We start from the raw sequence: 16,491 nt of genomic DNA on the forward strand, positions 1-16,491 counted from the left end.
AATGTGATCAGATCTTCATGAGTCATAAAACTAGATGAAGTGAACCCAATTAAATAAACACAAAAAATATTATACTTGTTCATTTATTTATTGAGAACAATGATCCAATATTACATGTATTTGTTGGAAAAAGTAGGTGAACCTCTGGAGTAATGCCTTCTACGAAAGCTATTTGGAGTCAGGTGTTCCAATCAATGCGATAAGATTGGAGGTGTGGGTTGTGGAAGTGCCCTGTCCTATTAAAAAAAGGGACACACAAAGTCCGGTTACTGACAGAGCCTGCTCTTCTCAAGAAAGGTCTGTTTATGTGCACCATGCCTCGATCAAAACAACTTCCAGAGGACCTTAGAAGAAGAATTTAGAGATGCACAAATTTGGAAAAGGCTACAAAAGCATTTCTAAAGACCTGAGTGTTCTTCAGTCCACAGTAAGAGAAATTATCCACAAATGGAGGAAACTCAATACTGTTGCTACTCTCCCTAGGAGTGGGCATCCTGCAAAGACCACACTAGCAGCACAATGTGCAAATGCTGAAGGAGGTAAAAAAGAACCCAAGAGTAACAACAAAAGACCAGCAGAAATCTCTACAACTTGTTAAAGTCTGTGTTGATGTGTTCACTTTAAGAAAAACACTGAACAAAAATGGTGTTCATGGAAGGACACCACAGAGGAAACCACTGCTATCAAAAAAAACATTACTGCATGTCTCTAGTTTGCAAAAGACCACCTGGATATTCTACAACACCTCTGGGACCATGTTCTATGGACAGATGAGACAAAAGTTGAACTTCTTCATAGCAATGCACATTGCTTTAGGTGGAGGAAAAAGGGCACTGCACACTAACACCCAAAACCTCACCCTAACTGTGAAGTATGGTGGAAGTAGCATCATAGTTTGGGGTGCTTTGCTGCCTCAGGGCCTGGACAGTTTGTAATCGTTGAGGGAACAATGAATTCAAAATTATATCAAAATATTTTTTTTTACAGGAGAATGTCAGGGTAGCAGTCCGTCTCCTGAAGCTTAACAAAAGGTGGATAATGCAACAAGACAATGACCCGAAAGACGAGTAAATCAACAACAAAACGGTTTAAAAAGAAAAAAAATCATGTTTTGGAATGGCCAAGTCAAAGTCCTGACCATAATCCTACAGAAATTTTGTGGAAGGACCTGAAGCAAGCAGTTCATGAAAGGAAGCCCACAAACATCCCAGAGCTGAAGCAATTTTGTAAGGAGGAATGGCCTAAAATTCCTCTAAGCCGATATGCAGGACTGATCAACAGTTACCAAAAATGCTTGATTGAAGTTATTGCTGTACAAGGGGGTCACAGCAGTTACTGAAAGCAAAGCTTCACATACTTTTTCCAACAAATAGGTGTAATATTGGATCATTTTTCTCAATAAATAAATGAACAAATATAATATGTTTTGTGTTATTTATTCAACTGGGTTCTCTTTATCTAGTTTTAGGACTTATGTGAAGATCTGATCACAGTTTAGGTAATATTTATACAGAAATAGAGTAAATTCTACAGGATTCACAAACTTTCTAGCACAACTGTATGTCTTACCACTTCTAAAGCTGATTGTTTCATTTACTAAGTGAAAATCAAACCAAAATACCTGTTGCAGTTTTGGTTTTGACAGGACTACTGGCATATTCCGATGCTTGATTTGACTGCTGCATTAGCAGAGGTGTGCTGCCAACAGATAACTCATCTTCTTTCTTCCTTGATGATGGCATTACTAACTGAACAGCTCCTGCAGACTGCTGTAAAGAGAAAAATAAAACATCCAGCATTAGAATTAATTCACCCCAATTCAACTATAGCATAGCTAAAAGGCAGAGATACCTTCTCTCTGTCCCTAACATGTGCCTTAGTCATAAGTCACAAGAAGAATCCTCTGATAAGTCAGGATACACTTTCCTTCTCAGTTACCTTATGGCCTCCCCATTTAATATGACACACTTAATGCAATTATTGGTCTATTTTGCATTATAGGGTTCATATCTATATGTAAATGAGTTGAACATTGTCCAAACTTATTTTAAACTGGATCTTTGCAATTGACATTCAAAAAAAAGTTTCATTCCATAATTCTAGACCAGTTTCAATCGTACAATACAGACAGGAAAATGTTCAGCCTCTTTCAGTTCTAATGCATTCTTAATCTTCTGTGCTACACGCTCTCAAATCCATTAAAGTACTTGTAAAGTTTACTTCCTTTTCAAAGCATTTGTTCATGCACTTTAATACTATTTTTTGTGGTTTAATATTTGTTCTTCAAAAATCCCACTGAACTTTTTATTATGCTAAAGATGCAAAATAAATACAAGATGGTATCTCTTTTAAAATGATTTCTCACTATGTTTTGATGAAATGTGTAATCCTTTTAATTATGGAGAGCAACAAAGACAATGGTCTCACGGAACTAATTCTGGTAGATATCAAGGCTTCAGATAGTCTGAGTATGTGCTTTGGAAAACAATACAAAGAAATATTTCCCCTTATATAACTTAACACTTCATTAAAATGTTTTACACAATGAAATAGACTGACAATTTTGTGGTAACAATGTCCTACAAACATAAGTAAAATGGTTAGCCATAATTTCTTTCTTCCGTCTTAGTAGTGGACAGGAAAATGCTGGCCAGCACATCTCAGATTCTCCTTCTCTCTTCGAAAACGTCCTATTACATTGTCAAACAATCCCATTGCATTATCCATTCTACTACCTCACAAAATTAACTGAATTTTTTTGAAGAAGTAACTAAGAGGATTGACAAGGGCAGGGTGGTAGATGTTCTCTACATGGACTAAAACTAAGATTTTGACTTGGTCATGCGTGGTAGACAAGTCCGGAAGGTCAGGTCACATGGGATCAGAGTTGAACTAGCAATCTGGGTACAAAATTGGTTTGGTAGAATGAGTCAGATTGTGATAGTGAAGGGCTGTTTTTCAGATTGGAGTCCTGTGACCAGTGGTGTGCCACAGAAATTGTTTCTGGGTTTCCAGCTATTTGCTATAAGTATAACGATTCAGATGAGCATGAAGGTGGCATGATTAATATGCTTGCAGATGACACCAAAATTGGTGGTATGATAAATAGTGATTTAAGACCAGAAGACCATAAGATATAGGGGTAGAATTGGGCCATTGGGCCCATTGAGTCTGCTCTGCCATTTCATCATGGCTGATCCATTTTCCCTCTCAGCCCTGATCTCCTGCCTTTTCCCCATACCCTTCATGCCCTGATTAATCAACAATCTATCAACCTCTGCCTTAAATATACCCAATGACTTGGGCCCCCCCACAGCTGCCTGTGGCAATGATTTCCACAGGTTCCCCAACCTCCAGCTAAAGAAATCCCTCCTCATCTCCATTCTAAAAGGACGCTCCTTTATTCTGAGGATGTGTCCCCTGGTCTTAGACTCCCCCACCATAGGAAACGTCCTCTTCAAATCCACTCTACTAAGGCCTTTCAACATTCGATAGGTATCAACGAGGTCATCCCTCATTCTTCTGAATTCCAGTGTGTAGAAACTCAGAGCCATCAAATATGCCTCATATGACAAGCCTTTCAATCCTGGAATCATTTTTGTGAACCTTATTTCAACTCTCTCTAATATCAGTACACCCTGTCTTAAATAAGGGGTCCAAATCTGCTCACAATACTCAAGTGAGGCCTCACCAGTGCTATAATACAGTCTCAACATTACATCCTCGCTTTTACAGTGTATTCTAGTCCTCTTAAAATGAATGCTAACATCACATTTGCCTTCCTCACCACAGACTCAACCTGCAAATTAACCTTTAGAGAATCCTGCATGAGGACTCCCAAGTCCCTTTGCACCTTAGAAAATAGTCAACCCTTTCATTTCTTCTGCAAAGAACATGACTATACACTTCTTAACACCATATTCCATCTGTACATCTTTGCCCATTCCCCTATTCTGTAGCCTTTCTACTTCCTCAAATCTACCTGCCTCTCTACCTATCTTCATACCGTCTGCAAACTTTGCAACAACGCCATCAATTCCATTATCCAAATCACTGACAGATAACATGAAAAGAATTGTTCCCAACACAGACCCCTGTAGAACACCACAAATCACTGGCACCCAACCAGAAAAGGCATCCTTTATTTACACTCTTTGCTTCACCATAGACTCAATCTGCAAATTAACCTACAGGGAATCCTACACAAGGACGCTGAAATACCTTTGCACCTCAGTTTTTTGTACTTTCTCTCCACTTAAAAAATAGTCGACCCTTTCACCTCTACTACCAAAGTGTATGACCCCATGCACATCGCAACACTGTATTCTATCTGCCACTCCTTTGCCCATTCTCCTGATCTGACTAAGTCCTTCTGTAGCCTCTCTACTTCCTTAAGACTACCTGCCCCTCCACCTGTCTTCGTATCATCCACAAACCTGGCCAGAAATCCATCAATTATGTCATCAAAGTTATTGACATATAATAAAAAGACTCCTGTGGAACACCACTAAGTCACTGGCAGCCAGATAGAAAAGGCTCCCTGTATTCCCACTTTTTGCCTCCTGCCAATCAGCCAGTGCTTTATCCATACTAGCATCTTTCCTCCAATAGCATGGACTCTTAACTTGTTAAGCAGCCTCATGTGTTGCACCTTTTCAATGGCCTTCTGAAAATCTAAGTACACAACATCCAGCGATTCTTCTTTGTCTATCCTGCTTGTTATTTCTTCAAAGGATCCAACAGATTTTTCAGGTAAGATATTCCCTGAAGTAAACCATGCTGACCATGGCCTATTTTATCATGTGCCTCCAAGTAACCCAAAACCACAACCTTAATAATCAACTCCAACATCTTCCCAACTACTGAGGTCAGACGACCTCGCCTATAATTTGCTTTCTTCTGCCCCCTCCCTTCTTGAAGAATAGAGTGACATTTGCAATTTTCCATTCCTCCAGAACCATGCCAGAACCAATTTAATCTTGAAAGATCATTAATAATGCCTCAACAATCTCTTCAGCCACCTCCTTCAGAACACTAGGGTGTACACCATCTGGTCCAAGTGACTTATCTAATTTCAGGCCTTTCAGTTTCCCAAGCACCTTCTCCCTAGTAATGGCAACTTCACACACCTTTGCCCCCTGACACTCTTGAACTTCCAGCATACTGCTAGTGTCTTCCACATTGGAGACCAACACAAACTACAAACCGGTGGCATTGACCTCCCACATCATGAAGACCCTGGAGAGACTTGTTCTGGAGCTGCTCCGGCCTATGGTCAGGCCACACTTAGATCCCCTCCAGTTCGCCTACCAGCCCCGACTAGGAGTTGAGGATGCCATCGTCTACCTGCTGAACCGTGTCTACGCCCACCTGGAGAAGCCAGCGAGCACTGTGAGGGTCATGTTTTTTAACTTCTCCAGTGCGTTCAACACCATCCACCCTGCTCTGCTTGGGGAGAAGCTGACAGCGATGCAGGTGGATGCTTTCCTGGTGTCATGGATTCTTGATTACCTGACTGGCAGACCACAGTACGTGTGCTTGCAACACTGTGTGTCCGACAGAGTGATCAGCAGCACTGGGGCTCCACAGTGAACTCCCTTGTCTCCCTTTCTCTTCACCATTTACACCTCAGACTTCAACTACTGCACAGAGTCTTGTCATCTTCAGAAGTTTTCTGATGACTGTCATAGTGGATGCATCAGCAAGGGAGATGAGGCTGAGTACAGGGCTACGGCAGGAAACTTTGTCACATGGTGTGAGCAGAATTATCTGCAGCTTAATGTGAAAAAGCCTAAGGAGCTGGTGGTAGACCTGAGGAGAGCGAAGGTACCGGGGACCCCTGTTTCCATCTAGGGGGTCACTGTGGACATGGTGGAGGATTACAAATACCTGGGGATACGAATTGACAATAAACTGGACTGGTCAAAGAACAGTGAGGCTGTCTACAAGAAGGGTCAGAGCCGTCTCTATTTCCTGAGGAGACTGAGGTCCTATAACATCTGCCGGACGATGCTGAGGATGCACTACGAGTCTGTGGTGGCCAGTGCTATCATGTTTGCTGTTGTGTGCTGGGACAGCAGGCTGAGGGTAGCAGACACCAACAGAATCAACAAACTCATTCGTAAGGCCAGTGATATTGTGGGGATGGAACTGGACTCTCTCACGGTGGTGTCTGAAAAGAGGATGCTGTCCAAGTTGCATGCCATCTTGGACAATGTCTCCCATCCACTACATAATGTACTGGTTGGGCACAGGAGTACATTCAGCCAGAGACTCATTCCACCGAGATGCAGCATTGAGCATCATAGGAAGTCATTCCTGCTTGTGGCCATCAAACTTTACAACTCCTTCCTTGGAGGGTCAGACACTCTGAGCCAATAGGCTGGTCCTGGACTTATTTCCTGGCATAATTTACATATTACTATTTAACTATTTATGGTTTTATTACTATTTAATTATTTATGGTGCAACTGTAACGAAAACCAATTTCCCCCAGGGTCAATAAAGTATGACTATGACTATGACTAAACTGCTTTTTCAGTTCATCCACCTTTTCCTTCACCCCCATCACTACCTCACCAGTATCATTTTCCAATGGTCCAATATCTACTCTCGCCTCTCTTTTATACTTTATGTATCTGAAGAAACTTGTGCTATCTTCTTTAATATTATTCCCTAACTTACCTTCGTATTCCATCTTTTCCTTCTTAATAACTTTTTCAGTTGCCCTCTGTTTTTAAAGGCTTCCCAATCCTCTAATGTCCCACTAATTTTTGCTCTAATATATGCTCTTCCTTTGTTGGGTTTGACTTCTCTTGTCAGCCACAGGTGCATCATCCTGCCTTTGGAATACTTCATCCTTTTTAGGATGTATATATCCTGCACCTTTTAAATAGCTCACAAAAATTCCTGCCATTGTTGCTTTGCCATCATCCCTAGCAGTGTTCTTTTCCAATCAATTTTGGCCGGCTCCTCTCTCATGTCTCTGTAAGTCCCTTTATTCCACTGTAATACTACTTTAGCATCTTCTCAGATTGTAAGCTTAATTCTATCATATTATCATCACAAGCCCCTCGGGGTTCTTTTACCTTAAGCTGTCTAATCAATTCTGGTTCATTGCACAACACCCAATCCAGAATTGCATTTGTCCCATGAGTTCAACCACAAGCTGCTCTAAAAGGCCATATCACAGGCATTACAGAAACTCCCCCTCTTGGTATCCAGTGCCAAGCTGATTTTCCCTATCTACCTGCATATTGAAATCCTCCATGACAATCGTAACATCGCCCTTTTGGCATGCATTTTCTACCTTCTATTGTAATTTGTAGACTACATCTTTACTCCTGTTTGGGGGCCTGTATAAATCTCCCAGCAGGGTCTTTATACAAGCAACACACACAAAATGCCAGAGGAACTCAGCAGGCCAGGCTACATCTGTGGAAAAGAGTAAACAGTCGATGTTTTGGTTGAGACCCTTCATTGGAACTGGGGAAGAAAGATGAGAAGTCAGAGTAAGAAGGCGGGGGAGGGGTTAAAGAAGTACAAGGTGCTAGATGATAGGTCAAAGCGGGGTGAAGTAAAGAGCCGGAAGTCGATTGGTGAAAGAGATAAAAGGACTGGAAAAGGGGGAATCTGATAGGAGAGGACAAAAGGCCTTGGAAGAAAGCGAAGGGGAAGAGCACCAGAAGAATGTGATGGGCAGGTGAAGGGCGATAAGGAGAGAGAGGGAAATAGGAATGCAAAGTTGTGAAGGGGGGGGGGGTGAGGCCAATACCAGAAGTTCATGCCATCAGGTTGGAAGCTACCCATACAGAATATAAGGTGTTGCTCCTCCACCCTAAGTGTAGCCTCATCACAACAGTGGAGGAGCCATGGACTGACATGTCAGAATGGGAATGGGAATTAAAATGGGTGGCCATTGGGAGATCCCACTTTTTCTGGTGGACAGAGCATAGGTGCTTGGCGAAGCAGTCTCCCAATCTATGTCGGGACTCAATGATAATCAGGAGGCCACACTGGGAGCACTGGATACAGTATATGACACCAAAAGACTCACAGGCGAACAGTTGCCTCACCTGGAAGGACTGTTTGGGGCCCTGAACGGTAGTGAGGGAGGGGGTGTAGGGGCAGGTGTAGCACTTATTCCGCAAGGATAAGTGCCATGAGGGAGATCAGTTGGGAAGAATGAAAGGGCAAGGGAATCCTGTGGGAAGCGATCCCTGCAGAAAGCAGAAAGTAGGAGGGAGGAAAGGATATGCTTAGTGGTAGGATGCCATTGAAGATGGTGGAAGTTGTAGAGAATTATGTGCTGGACACAGAGGCTGGTGGGGTAGTAGGTGAGGACAAGAGTTTCCCTATCCCTGGTGGGGTGCTGGGGGGATGGGGTGAGAGCAGACATGCGTGAAATGGAAGAGATGCAGTTGAGGACAGCTTTGATGGTGGAAGAAAGGAATACCCTTTCTTTGAAGAAGGAGGACATCTCCTTCATTCTGGAATGGAAAGCCTCCTCCTGAGAGCAGATGCAGCACAGATGGAGGAAATGAGAGAAGGGGATGGCATTTTTACAAGTAACAGGGTGCAAAGAGGTAAAGTCCAGATAGCTGTGAGAGTCCGTGGGTTTATAAAAGACATCAGTGGATCAGCTGTCTCCAGAGATAGAGACAGAGAGATCGAGAAAGGGGAGAAAGGTGTCAGAAATCGACCAGGTAAATTTCAGGTCAGGGTGGAAGCTGGAAGCAAAGTTGATAAAGTTGATGACCTCCACATGGATGCAGGAAGCAGCACCAATGTAGTCATTGATGTGGCATAGGAAAAGTTGGGCAGTAGTAGCAGTGTAGGCTTGGAACACAGACTGTTCCATATAGCTGACAAAAAGACAGGCATAGCTGGGACCATTGTGAGTGCCCATGGCTACAATCTTGTTTGAAGGAAGTGGAAGGAGCTGAAGGAGAAATTATTGAGAGTGAAGATCAGTTCTGCCAAACACAGAAAAAAATCACTGCCAAGACTCCATCAATCACTTCCCTTGCCTCCCATAACACTTTAGGATACACCTGGTCAGATCCTGATGATTTATTCAACTTTATGCATTTCAAGAACTCTAACACCTCCTCCTTTGTAAAGCTGATATGCTCCTGGATATCACTTGACTCCCCTGGATGCACTACATTCAGTAGCCACTATACTACGTTCCTTCTGTACCGAATGAAGTGGACACTGAGTGTATGTCCATGGTCTTCTGCAGCTGTAGCCCATCCACTTCAAGGTCTGGCGTGTTCTGCATTCACAGGTGCTCATCTGCACTCTACTACTGAAACGCATGGGTACTATTCCCTTCCTATCAGTTTAAACCAGTCTGGCCATTCTCCTCTGACTTCTCTCATTTTTTTCCCCCACAGAACTGCCGCTCACTAGAATATTTTTGTTTTTCATACCATGCTCTGCAACATTAGAGACTATTGTGCATGAAAGTTCCAGGAGATCAGCGGTTTCTGAGATACTCAAACCACCCTGTCTGACAGCGACAATCATTTCACGGTCAGAATCACTTAGATCATATTTCTACCCCATTCTGACATTTGGTCTAAACAACAAGTCTGCATGTTTTTATACGTTGAGTTTCTGGCACATGATTGTCTGATTATATATTTGCATTAACGAGCATACAAAGTACCCAATATAGTGACCACTGAGTGTAACTTCCATGACCTTCTCCATAGTAAATAGATGTGACAAATATTCACTTAGGACCAAAGCCATTTTCTGCAATTCCACACAAGGATCACCAATTTGTTTTTTAAGGAGACCTAGACTCTCCCAAGCTTGTGTGACACCTAATTGAAGGTCTTTGTTAGTCCACATACACAACATTAACTGGTTCCTCCTTATTTATTCTGTCAGCTGCAAACTCACAAAAGCTCTATATTTATCAAACATGATTTCACTTTTGTACATTTGTGTTGATTCCATCCAATTCTATTACTATTGTCTGTCTATGTTGCACTTACTAATAAAGATTCTAGCATTTTCCCTACCATCATATTAAGTTATGGATGAAAGCAGAGGAAATGAGACAGCCGGATTCAAGGGCAATGTACCATAAGGCTGGTTAAAAAAACTGCAATTCAGAGACACATTGATTAAGTCATGAGAGGATTCTGGATTTGCAATGAATTAGTCTTCAAAGTGGATGATGACAGAAGAGGAAGCAAGATTGCAACCAGGATGATTCAGGAACAAGCAAAGAAAATGAAGCTCTTATTAGTTGCAGTTTCAGAATGAGAGGCAAGTCAATTCAAGTTTCTGCTAAGATTGACCACTAATATGATATTTACTTCAAGTTTCATTATCATTCAACCATACATGAATACCCATGAAAACAGACACACAAAACAGCATTCCTCCAGGGCCAAGGTGAAAAACACAGTACCAACAGTCATCCACAGCACATAGAAGATAGCAAGTAAACAAACAGTCACACAAAAATATACTTAAAAAACAATTGAAGAACAGAAGATCAGTGTTCACCCAACACTAGGGTTGCCAACTGTCCCGTATTTGCCGAGACATCCTGTATACTGGGCTATATTGGTTTGTCCCATACGGAACCGCCCTTGTCCCGTATTTCCCCCAATAAGGTAGAGCATTCCTATGAAACCTTTCGTGCCGAAATGGCGTAAAGCAAAGAAGCAATTGCCATTAATTTATATGAGAAAAATTTTTGAGCATTCCCAGGCCCAAAAAATAACCTACCAAATCATACCAAATAACACATAAAATCTAAAACAACACTAACATAGAGTAAAAGCAGGAATGATATGATAAATATACAGCCTATATAAAGTAGAAATAATGTATGTATAATCAGGAAGATTAAGCCAAAATCGATTTGTGGAAAATAAACTGGCACACATGCGCACAGAGGTGCCCACGCAAGGCTTCATGGTCATGGTAGTCTTTCTTGGGGTAAGCTCAAGTGTCCCGTATTTGACTGCTACTTTTGTCCCTTATTTGGGAGTGAGAAAGTTGGCAACCCTAAGCAAAATACACAAAATGCTGGTGGAACGCAGCAGGCCAGACAGTATCCATAGGAAGAAACACAGTCGACGTTTTGGGCCGAGACCCTTCGTCAGGACGAACTGAAAGAAAAGATAGTAAGAGATTTGAAAGTGGGAGGGGGAGGGAGAGATCCGAAATGGGAGAAGACAGGAGGGGGAGGGATAGAGCTAAGAGCAGGAAAGTTGATTGGCAAAAGGGATACAAGGCTGGAGAAGAGAGAGGATCATGGGAAGGGAGGCCAAGGGAAAAAGAAAGGGGGAAGGGAGCGCCAGAGGAAGATGAAGAGCAGGCAAGGAGTTATTGTGAGAGGGACAGAGAGAGAAAAGAGAGAGAGAGAAAAAAGGGAAAAAATAATAATAATAAATAAATAAAGGATGGGGTAAGTACGGGAGGAGGGGCATTAACGGAAGTTAGAGAGATCAATGTTCATGCCATCAGGTTGGAGGCTACCCAGACGGAATATGAGGTGTTGTTCCTCTAACCTGAGTGTGGCTTCATCTTGACAGTAGAGGAGGCCGTGGATAGACATATCAGAATGGGAATGGGACGTGGAATTAAAATGTGTGGCCACTGGGAGATCCTGCTTTCTCTGGCAGTCAGTATTCATTCACATTTTGAATCTTTATCCTATTATTCTGTTGGTTGGGTTCTCTAACTAAAGGCAAAATCAAGTAATGAAGGTAATAAAAGAGAGCAAGAGCTCCTATAAAATAAAGGTATTCAGCTTGTGTTTTCAGGAATAAAGCAGAAACTACAAAAGTCAAGGCTATTAAGAACAGATGCTCTATAAATGTAGATGACCTGTCAAGAAATTATTGAGGCAAATCTATACTATAAGTAAAATATGAAAGATGATAATGCTTGAAGAAATGATTACTTCATGCATCATAGGATAGTTTGAAGCAATTCATGAAAGTAATAATATTTGTAGTCATAAAAAATAGAAGGGAAAAAAGGGAAACATTCACTAAAGTTACAATCCAATTGCTTACATGACCCCAGATCATTCTTGTAAACCCAGAAGAAAAGGCATAAATTACCTTTCTGTTATTCTTCACTGAAGTAATGCCAGAAGATTGGGAGGACTTTCAGATTTAGACCATTTATCAACATATCAATCACATTTCACAACAATATAAACTAAAGACCTTGTGATAATTTCTTGCTATTAAGTGGACTTTCCAACAGCTCAGTGACTTTAAATATGGAGATAATTAAGACACACACGCCACGGCAATCTAGGTGCCATCTTCATACGGTAGCAGAAAGAACATGGCCAACATAAAATGTTACTGCAATAACACAGTAGTCCATGAAACATAAGGTAAAGAAGCAGAAGGAAATTATTCCATCCATTGAGTCTGCTCCACCATTCAATCATAGCAGATTTTTAAATCCCATTCTCCCATCATCTCCCCATAACCCCTAAGCACTTTACCAATCAAGGCCCTATCAAACTCTGCTTTAAACATACCCTTCCCATGTTTATCAATGCACCACAGAAAGCATCCTATCTCAAAGCATATTGGGTTGTTATGACAGCTGCTCTGCACATGACTAATAGAAACTGCAGAGAGTTGTGGACACAGCTCAGCAGATCACGGAAACTGGCCTACTCTCCATGGACTCTGTCTATAATTCTCGCAGACAGCATAATCAAAGATCCCACCCACCCTCAACATTCTCCCTTCTTCTCTCTCCCATTGGGCAGAAGATACAAAAGCCTGAAACACATACCACCAAGCTCAAGGACAGCTTTTACCTCACTGTAATTAGACTCTTGAATACTCTGTGTGCACTCTATTAGCTCTGTACTTAATAAACTGGCCACTGAGTGTGTGCTCATGGTATTCTGCTACTATAACCCATCTACCTCAAGGTTCAACATGTGTGTTCAGAGATGCTCCTCTGCACACCACTGTTGCAATCAGTAGTTATTTGAGTTACTGTCATCTTCCTGTCAGCTTGAACTAGTCTGGCCATTCTCCTCTGACCCCCTTCAGTAAGAATTTATGATTTATAATTTAAATTTTTAATATTTACTATCGATTTGAAATCCAGGGAGTGGGAAGCGCAGAATCAAATATCATTATGATAATTGTACGTTCTAGTATCAATTGTTTGGCGACAATAAAGTATAAAGTAAAGGAAAGGTGTCTTTGCTCATAGAACTGCTGCTCACTGGATGTTTCCCTTTGCCTTTTGCACCATTCTAAGTAAACTCTAGAGACTGTTGTACATGAAAATCCCAGGAGATCAGCATCTCTGAGATGCTCAAACCACCTTGACTGGCACCATGGTCAAAGTTACTTGGATCACATTTCTTCCCCATTCTGATGTTTGGTCTGAACAGCAACTGAACCTCTCGACCATGTCTGGATGCCTTCATGCATTGAGTTTCTGCCACATGATTGGCTGATTAGATATTTGCATTAATAAGCAGTTGTACAGATATACCTTAGAAAGAGGCCATTATACTTCTTGTATGGATTCTTGACCTCACAATCTACCTTGTTTTGATCTTGCATTTTTATTGTTTACTTGTACTGCACTTTCTCTGTAGCTGTAACACTTTATTCTGACTTGCTGTTGTCTTACCTCGTCCCATGACAATGCACTGTGGAATAATTTAATCTGTATGAACAGCATATAAACCAAGCTTTTTGTTGTATCTTGGTACACGTGACAATAATTCAACAATACCTTTATCAATGATTTGGCCTGCATAGCTCCCATGATGATGTACTTCATAGATTCAATATCCTCTATCTGAAGAAATTCCTCCTCATCTCAGTTGTAAAGGGACACCCTTTATTCAGAGGCTGTGCTCTCAAATACAAGGCTCTTTTATTAATGTGCCCTTTGCACTTCCACTCTATCCAGTATTCAGTAGGTTTCAATGAACTCCTCCTCCTTCTGAAATCCATCAAATGTAGGACCAGAGACCTCAAGCGTGCCTTATACATTAAGACATTCGACCCTGGGATAATTCGTGTAAATTTCATCTGAACCCTCTACACAGTCAGCACATCTTTCTTCAGATACATGGTCCAAAGTTATTCACAATATTCCAGATACAGTCTGACCAACATTTTATAAAGCCTTATCGGTACATCCTTTCTTTTATGGTCTAGTCCTCTCAAAATGAATGCTAACATCAAGTTTTCTTTCTTTACTACAGACTCAACCTGCAAGTTAATCTTAAGGGAATACCTCTGTGAAGGAACAGAGGGTCATGAACCCACATCCATAGATCCCTCAAAGTTGCCATACAAGTTGATAGGAAGATTAAGAAGGGGTATGGTGTGTTGAGATCTAACAGGGTGCTGCCTGTATTAGAAAGTATATCTTATGAGGATAGGTTGAACAAGCTCAGCTTGTGCTCTTTGGAGAGAAGGAGGATATGAGGCCACTTGATAGAGTCGTACAAGATGGTAAGAGGCACAGATTGTTCCCAAGGCAGAATTGGCTAATACACAAGGACATAATTTTAAGGTGATTGGTCTAAACTATAGAGGGGATGTCAGAGGTAGGTTTTTTACAGAGAGTGGTTCGTGTATGGAACGCGGAACGCACAGTCAGGGTGATGGTAGAGGCAGATGCATGAGGGACACAAGAGACTCTTAGATTGGTACATGGATGACAGAAAAATAGAAGGCTGAGTGGGAGGAAGGGTTAGATTAACTTCTGAGTAGGTTAAAAGTTCACCACAAAAGGGCATGTACTGTGCTGTCATTTTCAATGTAAATTAAATAATAGTGAAAGTTTAACAAAGTTTCAAGCAGTCAAATTATATTGATTTGTACAAAGAACTTATTAATGGATTTAGTGTTTCATTTTATTATGTTTATTTTTTTCTTTATTATTTTTTACTCTAATTTTCAAAGTAATTGTTAACTTTTGTGACAAGAATACACATAGATGTTAGCTGTCCTGTGTGATCAGCAGTTGGTCTGCCACCTGTCTTCGGGAGAGAGAGAGATAAGGAAGACAATGCACAGGCGATTTGGAGATGTGTAATGAAGGGACGGGAGAGAGAGCTGTCTAGAGCGGCTCCCCCTTTGAATCTTGAACTGTTTGAAGTGATGGACAGGTGATACCCCAGCAGGGGGATAAAAAGGGACAGGTTCGCTAAGGCAGGACACACACGACACCACGAGGTAACGAGACCCTGGAAGCGGTGCCCCCCCCCCCCGCAAGTCGGCAGGAGTCATTTTGGAAGGCTGGTTGCGGAACCAAGCCATAGACGCACAGGGTGGAAAGGTACGATCAGCAGGAACCCGGTGTGTGTCCACCCTTGCTTGGGTGCCAGGTTCACTGCAGAGGATCGACCGCATCTGGAGGAGGGGTCACAGTCGGTGACCTCAGGTGACATCACAAAGGACTTGCCCGAAAGCTGCTTCTGAGCAATATCGCAGGTCTGTGTGTGGAAGCCGTTTTGAATGATCATTCGTTCTTGTTCTCTCTCTCCTTCCCCCCACATTGTCCATCGCCATGGCAACGATTACTGCGAACTGAACTAAATTGAACTGGACTTTGTGTCACTTTGAAATTGGTCATTTACCCCTAGACAACGATAGAGCTTGATTGATCTTGTTATCTTAATTCTGTGCACATGTGTGTTTATCATTGCTGAACTGTTGCATTTATTATCCTTTCGATTACTGTGTTGCTTGTTTCTTTAATAAAACTTTCTTAGATCTAGTAATCCAGACTCCAACTGAGTGATCCATTTCTGCTGGTTTGGCAACCCAGTTACGGGGTACGTAACACTTTACAACTTCAGTCTGTACCCTATCACATTATGCCTGAATGCTTCAAACCACAGTGAGAAAAAGTTCTGAATTCTTACCGCTTATTTCTTGCCAACTATCAGCCACGAAAATTGCTGCTTTTTGAATACAAACCTTCACAACTGATGCTATTTAAAACCTGTTTGCTTGAAGCACAGTGTTGTGTCTAATGGCTATGCAAGTGCGAGCAACTCACATTAATTACAAGGTTCAGGAACAGTCCCCTGCTCCAATTAATCAGCAGGGTGTCCAAAATAAACAAAGGGAATCTCAGCTTTTTTCTCGATTAGTTTTTGTTCTTTAAGAGTTGTCCCAAATAAGTGGGTGCCCCAATTAACCAATGGCCCATACCAAACTCACCTACTGATGGTCACATCCCAGATGCCACCTGACCTGTTATTTCCAGCATTTTCAACTTTTATTTGAGATTTTCAGCATCTAAGCTTTTTTGTGGGTTTTCACACATTAAAAGCTTCATACTTTCAAAGTGACAAATAAGAGAAAATCTGCAGATGCTGGAAATCCAAGCAACACACACAAAATGCTGGAGGAGTTCAGCAGGTCAGGCAGCATCTATGGAAAAAAAGTGCAGTCGATATTTTAGAGTGAGACCCTTCATCAGGACTGGAGAAAAAACGAT

At 41.7% G+C, this 16,491-nt stretch overlaps 1 protein-coding gene across 4 annotated transcripts in view; it reads right to left on the bottom strand.

Annotated features, from left to right (window-relative positions):
• LOC134352539 (intermembrane lipid transfer protein VPS13B-like) overlaps positions 1-16,491 on the bottom strand; it is a 1,085,891-nt gene that overhangs the window by 553,795 nt on the left and 515,605 nt on the right. For all 4 annotated transcript variants that reach the window (XM_063059809.1, XM_063059800.1, XM_063059806.1 and 1 more), the window contains exon 21: positions 1,622-1,769. In XM_063059809.1, the coding sequence (XP_062915879.1) occupies positions 1,622-1,769 (148 nt within the window). The remainder of the gene's footprint in view (positions 1-1,621; positions 1,770-16,491) is intronic.

This window comes from Mobula hypostoma, chromosome 1, assembly GCF_963921235.1.
Source record: "Mobula hypostoma chromosome 1, sMobHyp1.1, whole genome shotgun sequence".
NCBI classification, from domain to species: Eukaryota; Metazoa; Chordata; class Chondrichthyes; order Myliobatiformes; family Myliobatidae; genus Mobula; species Mobula hypostoma.